At 40.2% G+C, this 8,941-nt stretch overlaps 2 protein-coding genes across 2 annotated transcripts; one reads left to right on the forward strand and one right to left on the reverse strand.

Annotated features, from left to right (window-relative positions):
• The first annotated feature begins 543 nt into the window (after positions 1 to 543).
• LOC139881308 (stress-related protein-like) lies at positions 544 to 1,436 on the forward strand. Its single transcript, XM_071865807.1, has 3 exons — positions 544 to 570; positions 665 to 898; positions 984 to 1,436. The coding sequence occupies exons 1-3, from the start codon at positions 544 to 546 to the stop codon at positions 1,434 to 1,436; spliced, it is 714 nt and encodes a 237-aa protein (XP_071721908.1).
• A 1,076-nt stretch (positions 1,437 to 2,512) lies between these two features.
• On the reverse strand, positions 2,513 to 7,030 carry LOC139881309 (translocase of chloroplast 159, chloroplastic-like). The gene is made up of 3 exons (XM_071865808.1): positions 5,737 to 7,030; positions 5,548 to 5,634; positions 2,513 to 5,448 (listed from the first exon to the last, which is right to left on the reverse strand). Exons 1-3 carry the CDS (start codon positions 7,028 to 7,030, stop codon positions 2,513 to 2,515), a joined length of 4,317 nt encoding a protein of 1,438 aa, XP_071721909.1.
• Positions 7,031 to 8,941: the final 1,911 nt, after the last annotated feature.

Below are 8,941 nucleotides of genomic sequence, written 5' to 3' on the forward strand. Positions count from 1 at the left end.
GCACATGGAAAAGAACATGGTGTTATGTTAACGAACAAACAATCGATATGGTACAAAACGCAGCGTTGAGGGCCAAAACATATGGGTATGGCCCATATTAAATGGGTTGAGAGCCCTCTAAAACCCACTTTATTCATGCACAAAACAATGAGATGAGATAGAACAGAAATAGACTGAACTTGCTAGCAAGACACCGATCGAGGATTTGTATTATCAGAATTTTTAATCGTCTATGCAAAACATCTCAATCAATCAATATTTCAATAATTAAAAAAAAAAAAAGAGATTTTCCTTTTGGAAGCACCTTTGATTAAGCTCCTCGAACCTCGTGCCATAACCGCCACCTCGTAAGATGTGCCGGCTCCAACGAGACATCAACTCGCCACGTATCGGAAACAGTGCCAATTGATAGAGTCCACGTGTCGTCATCAACCCATTCGTGTCACCCACTACTTTCACGCTATAAAAGGCCTCCCGCCGTTATTTGTATTCGTCTTTCTCACATTCAAAGGCTTCGTGCAAGCGTTTGTCTTTTGCACAGAAATGGCGGAATCTCAACCCAGGCAGCAACAACTACCAACCGACTCGGTACTTAATTACTTACGTTAATCATTATCATTAATTCATCCTAATAATTTCATATTTTAATTTGTTGTTTGTTTCTCCCAAGACTGAAAGCAGTGATCACAAGGCTCTCAAGTACTTGGATTTCGTCCAAGTGGCGGCGATTTACTTCGTCATATGCTTCTCCACCATCTACGAATACGCCAAGGACAACTCCGGTCCCTTGAAATTGGGAGTCCAAACGGTAGAAGGAAGCGTCAAAACCGTCATCGGACCGGTCCTAGACAAGTTCCACGACGTTCCCTTCCAGCTCCTCAAGTTTGTCGATCACAAAGTACTCCTCTAGTAATTAACAGCTTAAATCCACAGTATAATCATACTCGATTCCCGAAATTACTAATTCAATCATGATTTGTCAGGTAGACGAGTGTTTGTCTGAGGTGGACCGTCACGTGCCATCATTGGTGAAGCAGGCAACGAGCCAAGCTCGAGCCGTGGCTATGGAGGTTCAACGAGCCGGCGTGGTGGATGGGACGATGAGCATAACCAAATGTATATACAACAATTACGAGCCATTTGCTAAGGAGCTCTATTGTAGATACGAGCCGGTGGCTGAGCAATACGCCGTGATGGCATGGCGCGGTTTGAATCGGCTGCCGATTTTCCCTCAGGTGGCGGAGATTTTGGTCCCGACGGCGGCGCATTGGTCAGAAAAGTACAACCAGGCGGTTTGTAGTGCAGGAGGGAGTGGGTACACGGTGGCGGAATATCTGCCGTTGATTCCGATGGAGAAGATTGCTAAAGTGTTTGATGAAGGTCAGAGTGAGATGGGGATGTCAGTTAATGGAGAGACTTATAATGGATATTCATGATCGTGAATATCAAAAACGACAGCGTTTGATTCTTGCTTGCTGTCTGGATTTGGTTTGGCTTAAGATTATGGAGGACAACAGAGACTGGGAGACAACTCTTGTATTTGTAATATTTATTTAATTTTGGTATTCTGGTTGGTGTGTTTTACAATTGCTCTCTATAGATAGAACAATGTGTTCCACTTTATTGGTAAGATTTTGTGTGTAGTCAGCCAAAGAATCAGAATTTAATCGAACGTGCAATTCTTGAATTCAAAATGCAATGCAAACTCGAATACCGAAAATAAGTTTTGTTGGAATATCTATAACATACTATTATACAAGAATTTTTCATTCAAGGGACTCATCCTTGACGAAAATCTGGTTTTAGTTTGTGCGTCCAAATAAAATATAAAGTTGGATTTGAAAATTATGAAACAGAAAGCATGTTATTGTCGATAACTTACAGACCCAAAATCTAACTGACCCTATACTGTAGTCTGATGTATAGTCATCTTCAAAAGTATCTCTAAGAACATAACAAAGGATTGTTACATCTAAAATGGCGAACAAAGTCGCTTTGAGAAGAAATGGAGACTCAAATAGACTGAGAAAGAAGCAGCATTTATACAGTACCCCACTACACGTTCTGCTAACCTACAGTGGAAACAAGGATGACATCTATTCCCATACAAGACAACCAGTCAAAGCACAGAAATCCTCAACTACACAAGTGTTCGCTTTTGACTTGTGAGATCAGATAAGGGAGAATAATTCCCCTTTCAAAACAAAACTACTCATGATACCAAAAATGATTCAGGGAGCATCTCAGCATTTGTTACTGAAAAATATGAAACAAAGGGCTCGATTACGAAACTAAACCGCAAAAAAAATAGAATTGAAATTATTAAACTTCCTCAAGAATCCATCTCATAACAGAAAAGCAAGTACTACATCGATAAATGCAACCTTATTCAACAAAAATGGAACTACAAACAAAAATAATCATACTCAAAAGAAACAATAGTAACCCTGACCTATGATGTCTTCTCTTCTCAACGTACTCTGCATATCTCCAGCAAGTGTGTATTCTTTCTCTAGTACATCGAGTAACCTTCACTAACCCCAGGAGGTCGTATGGTCTTGAAAATAGCCATGACAACTGGGACAATACCAAAAAGTGCAATCTGAAGCTGATCCGAGGTGCTGGTTCGGACAGAAACTTGCCCGCTAAGCTTGTTGTTCAATCCTGCACGAACCGCTATCTTAGAAGCACGCCCAACAGAAAATTGAGACTGAAGGTTTGCCCCCAATGCCAGGTCACCTCTCCACTTGACTAAGGACAAGCTCAGTGAAGACTGGTCCTGTCCAATAGGAAAATCTGCATCCCTCAGCCGAACCTCCAGATTTGCACCATAGGCTGCATCTCCCTGAGATCGGACGGTTCCGGTGCTACCAACCAGCATCAGACGTTTGCCGATTGCAATCTGATCTTCCACTTTCAGTCCAGTAATCACATTTTCACCTAAAAAGGTACAAGAAAACCCAGCTGTAGTCTTATTCTTCTTGAAGTTTTTGAATTTGGTCTCCCCTCTAACAATATAAGCAAGTTGCTTCCCGACGTTTTGGATGTCGAAACCTGCCATGCTTGATCCGTTCTCTCCATGCTTGGCAGCGACCGAGGAATCCAAATGAATATTGAATTCCTTCTTGTCCTTTGTGACTTGAACAACGACTGATGTTGGAAAGCGATTAACAATGGCCAAGCTATGTTCAAGGTTGACGCCATCATAACCACAATCATGGTCCCAACCATGGGTGTCCAATACAGGTCTCGCCAGAAACTGTGACGTTGGCTCCAAGAACCTGTACCTGTAAGCTGGATTGTCGCTATCGAATGAAGGTGGCAGAGCCATATCAGGCAGTGGAACTTGTACAGCAGCTGGAGTTCCATTGTCCTGATCAGCATCCTCTCCTCCATAACCGAATTCATCTTCAACAACATTTCCTTTCTTCTTCATCTCCTTCATCTCCTTCATTCTCTTTAACTCCTCCTTCCACTGTTTCTTTTGAAGGAGCTTCACCCGATAATCATACTCCTCAAAATAGGCCTTCTTTTGTTCGTTGCTAAGCTTAGCAAGTTGAGCTTTCCTGAGAGGCTTGAATGGTGGGAGCTGATCATATTCTTCATCTTCCTCTTCATCATCGGAATCAGACATGTCACCCAAGTCAACATCAGAGTCATTGTCAAGACCCTGGTCAGTAGAGAGTTTTGGGTGTGCTCGAGACTGCAGTAACCAAGACAGCAAGTATGGAAGTGGAGGGGCACGGACTCGGAATCCGAAGAGTTTGCGGTGGTCAACCGGATCTTGAGGTTTCGAAATTGAACTCGCTTCCGCTAAGATCTTCATTGAATAGCACAAAAGCAATAACTGAGGCCTCCAAGTTTGACCGTTTGGAAGAACCTTTTGGCCATCTCTATTCTTTCGGCAAGCAGGATGATTCTCGACGAGAGAAACAGGATTCATCAAGCTAGGATTCATCAAACGAAGATCACCAACGGCCTGCCCAATGGACTGCTGAACAACATGTGAACGTTGTGCTACAAACACTTCATAACTCAAAGGAGAGCCAGAAGGTCCATCTGGAGGGGCAGATGCAGAATGGGTCAGAGTAACAATGGCGTTTCTCCAGATTGAAGCGCCAAGAGAACTAGTAATAGTTTTCAACAGTGGCATATCATTAAGATCCCTGGTTTGCGTATCGAGCCGGTCAACGTATAGGACAATGTCTGGGGGACATTTGTTGATGATCTTCTTGACAGAGGATAAGATCTTGTTGTTGGCACCTTGGTCAATAGCAGAAGATTTCAGACCTGGTGTATCGATAACCCTGATTTTGACACCATCAACTGTTCCTGTAATTTCGTTAACGGTTGTGGTGGATGATTGAAATGCATTTATCTGGACTACTTCCTCCCCAAATATGGAATTTATTGTGGCACTCTTTCCCACACCGTTTTTGCCAAGAACCAGAATATTCAAGGAGAAGTCGAAGACATCTTTACCTTCCTCTTCAAGTTGTAAAGCAGTCCTCTTGGCAGCATCAATGTTGAATAGTTGACCTGTTTTCCTTCCAGCAACAAGAGCTAACCGGTACAAAACCTGAGCTGCAACAGATTCTTCAGGAGAACAACCTAGCCTCTGAACAAGCCTCAAGAATTTAACTCTTACATCCTGTAACTTCTCCAATTTCTTTTTCTCTTCTTCACTTAGATTAGTTTCAGCATCTCCCCCTGCTATCATACTGGACGGACTGAAAAGATTAGGACGGTTAGCACGCGCAGCAGGCCTTACAGAACGGAGTGTGGATCCTAAACCAGCTGGACGCTCCACAGAGAAAAGCTTTGACCCATCTTGAGAGGTTATGGTGATACTGTCACCATCAGAGCCACCCCCTGTTGCTGCTTTCAAGAGAGCTGCCAAAGCAGCAGAATCAAATAGCTCTTTTCCCTCTCCTTCCTCATCAGTGTCTCCTTCCTCCTCTGAGTCAGTGACAATCTGACCATCAATTCTCTGTGAACTTTCTGCACCAGAATGAGAACCACGGCCAGAAACTTGCTCCAACTCCTCTAGAAACTGTTTCGCAGCCTCGGAATTTTCAAACATCATACCATCAGTCTCTTCATCTGTACCAGAGCCTTCTACTTCCATATCCCCTTCTTCTTCCTCCCCTTCTTCGTCCATAAGACGTTCTTTCTCATTTTCAGCTTCTAGACCATGTTTTTCATTTGGAAACATAATTGTGTTGGCAGAGTCAGTGGCATTAGATTTCTCCACTTTGTCCTGATCTGCATACACAAAAGAATTAACATGCTCAGAAGGTTTCCCCTCATTTTCTGCACTGGATTCTTCAGACTCGGCTAAAATGTTCAAAAATACATTCATACCTCTGTCCTGTACATCTTCTTTGTTATCGGTTATAAGTTCCACTGCGTCAGCTGCCATTTTTTTTGGCTTATTCTTGTCCTCATCTGCATTCACAAAAGAATTAGCATGCACATAAGGTTATGCCTCAACTACTGCATAAAATTCTACAGACTCAGCTAAACTATTCAAAATTAGACTCATACATCTCTCCTTTTCATCATCTTTGTTATTAGATATAAGTTGCAGTGGATCAGAGTCAGCTGCATTTGATTTTCCCAGTGTTTCATCATCTGCATTAACAAAGAAACCAGCATGCACATTAAGTTTTGCCTAATTTTCAGCATTGGATTCTAAACAGATTCAGCTAAGCTATTCAAAAAATAAACCCATACCTCTCTCCTTTTCATCTTCTTTGTCATTAGAGATGAGTTCTTCTGCATGAGCTGCCATTTCTATTTTGCTCTCACTCTCTTTCGCTTCATAAACAGCTTTTGGCTCATTATTATCCTCTGCTTTATCTTCACTATCAAGTACACCTCCCGCAGAAACATTGCCTGAATCGACAAGTTTGGCTCCACTTAGCTCCACGTCTGCATGTGCAACGTAATCACGAGCCACGGAATCGACAAGTTTTGACAACTCAGCATCCTGTACGACAGTCTTTAAATCATCTTGCACATCTGAACTATAAACCTGACTCTCCGACCTCAAGCTTCCCTCACGAGAAAATTCCTCTCCGTTAACACCTAAATCTTTCCTTTCCCCAACAACAGCAACCCCTGGCTTTGCCACATTGACATCAACATTTATGGTCTCCACAAATGCATCGAATTTCAAACCATCTCCTTCAGTTGCCACGTCAGCAGAACCTACTTCTTTGTTGACATCCACAACAGGAGCAACCCCTGGCGGCTTTGTCATATCAAAAAACATGGTCTCCTCAACTGCATCGTCAAATTTCAAACCACTTCCTTCGGCTGCCACCACGTCACCGGAGCCTATATCTTTATTTTCCCCAGCAATGGCGACCCCTGAATTTGTGACATAAAGATTTATGGTATCCACAACTGCATCGCCAGTCAAACCATCTACTTCTTCGTTGACATCCGCTGGAATTTTACTCTCCTCGTCTTTGACTGCTCGCTCACCATCTAAAACCTCATTTATCTTTTCAGTCTCTTCACTCTTCGAATCATTTTCAGCAGTAACAACTTGAGCTGAATTCCCAATCTCCTGCACACCGTTCTCGTCCAAGATTTCACTTCCTTCACTAGCGTCGTCTTCTCTAATCCCAACCTTATCCTCATATCCTGGACCACCAATTCCATTCAATACCTCATCAACCTCACTATCATCGAAGTTATCGTCGTCGTCATCATCAGCCGATGGCTTAGCTATCGGAGGTGAAAATCCCGAGGAATTCACAACAGGGGGTTTAGGAAAATCCTTAACGAAAGCTTTTCCCTCATCTAGGTCAGCCACGACAGGACTATCCGATGCCAATTCAAACTCTTCCTCCTCCTCCTCCTCATCATCATCGTCAGTCGAGAACTCGTCTTTCTCGACCCCAACAGCACTAGTTTTACTAATCTTGAATTGAGCATCATTCATTGAATTATCAATAGAAGAGGATAGAGAAGGAAGAGTAGAGGTCGAAAACTCTGGGAGGGTGGGCTTAGAATCCATGGATGGATAAGATGAATTCTTCTTCTTCTTCAATAATTGGGGGAGAAATGAAAATATTAGGGTTTTTGGGGTTTTGTGGTTGTTGTATAGATTTGAGATAAGGTAAAGAAGAAAGATTGGATTATTATATCAGTGATGATAGAGACTCTCTCGTAGCCGCATAGCACCACACAGGAGAGGAGAGGAGAAGAGTCGAGTGGAGAAGATATATGCTTTTCGATGTTATGAAGATAGCCTTAAATGCCGTTAATTGCCCTCATTCTGGTAAGATATTATTATGCTTTTTACTTATTTTTCACTTTTTTACTTCTTTTGGTATGTATGTATGTATGTATACGGAATGTAACAGTGAAATGAAATAGATTGGAAAGATCTATCAGATCAGAGAAATTAAATTATTGATCAGAAAATATTTAGTGCTACCTTAATTAGATGTAAAAAACATTGACTACCTGGTAGACTTGATGAAGAGAAAATAATTTGTTTTTATTCAAAGGAAAGGATTATTAGGGTTTTGTAAGGATTTTTACCATATGATGATGATATGAGGAAGAGAGATAATGTTTTATGGACAGTGGTAGAGACAGAATTGTATTAATATTTGTTTTGTTGTTATTTGGTTATTATCTTTTATATCATCTCTAATGTTTGGCCTGAATTTGTTGCTACCCTGACATTTCATCTCCAAATTATCTTCAATCTTTTTCCAAGAAAAGAAGCAGGAATCTTTTATTCATGCTTAGAGGTCCAGTCGACCAGTCCATTTGGGCTTTCTTCACTCAGTTGAGCCTTTCCTAATTGAGATGAGGCCCATCTTGATTAGCATTGGAAATTAGAGAAAAGATGGAAGATTTTTTGTCGACCAACTTCAGAAGATCGCTTTGATATAATAACCTGCAAATTCTCCAGATAGGAATACTTTAGATCTAGATTTTTTTTCCCAGTGTCCAGTGACGGAGCCAAGACTTAAATATTGGGGATGTCGAAGGCAATAGTCGATTGAACTCAATTAATATATTTTTTAAATAATGTAATATGATATTACATATGCTATAAAATACTCATTTCGTATCAAAATACATGCATTTTTAAAATTTTGTATGAAAAATAAAAATTTGTATTTTTTACTAAAATACACCTAATAAACATAAAAATTTACGATATATTTCAACAAGTAAAACAATCAATGGTGGTGGGGCAACTGCTACTGGAGGCTGGCGGCTGGCGGCCGACGGACAACGGTCGGTCAGCAGTGGTCAATGTTGGCTGGTTGGTGGGTGGTGTGTTTGATGTTTATGAATTTAATATGTAAAAAATGGGTTTGGTGTTGGTGCTTGAAATGGGGGCAAATTAAAAAAAAATATATATGAAAAATATCATGTATTTTGATACAAACAAATCAAACTCAAAACTACATATATTATGATACGACGGGATATATTATTTCTTCCATGAATAAAATATTTTTATATATGTAAAATGTTGAAAATTCATGAGGCCGTCCGGATTCCTTTTATATCAAAATAATAAAATTCTTTATCAGTGATATATATCAAATAATTTAATATAATATTATTACTCTCCCTGAAACTAGAGAGCGGGAAAAATAAAAATAAAAAAGTTAAATAATGAAAGAGAGTCTAAATAAGGATTGAGTGATTGAAATTAAATTGGAGAGGAAAAAAATTAAATAAAGAAAGATGATAGTGCAATTATAACCATCTGTAAAGTTACTTATTTTACTTATGTGCATGAAATTATACATACACAATTTATTTATCGGAAAATTTTTTACAAACCTAAACAATTTTTTTTTCAAGTCGGGGTTGTCATTTCAATATAAAACTAGTACACGTACTGTACGATACACGAAATCCAACAAATATAAATATAATAAAAATTTTATTATAT

This window comes from Rutidosis leptorrhynchoides, unplaced genomic scaffold, assembly GCF_046630445.1.
Source record: "Rutidosis leptorrhynchoides isolate AG116_Rl617_1_P2 unplaced genomic scaffold, CSIRO_AGI_Rlap_v1 contig140, whole genome shotgun sequence".
In the NCBI taxonomy this organism is placed as follows: Eukaryota; Viridiplantae; Streptophyta; class Magnoliopsida; order Asterales; family Asteraceae; genus Rutidosis; species Rutidosis leptorrhynchoides.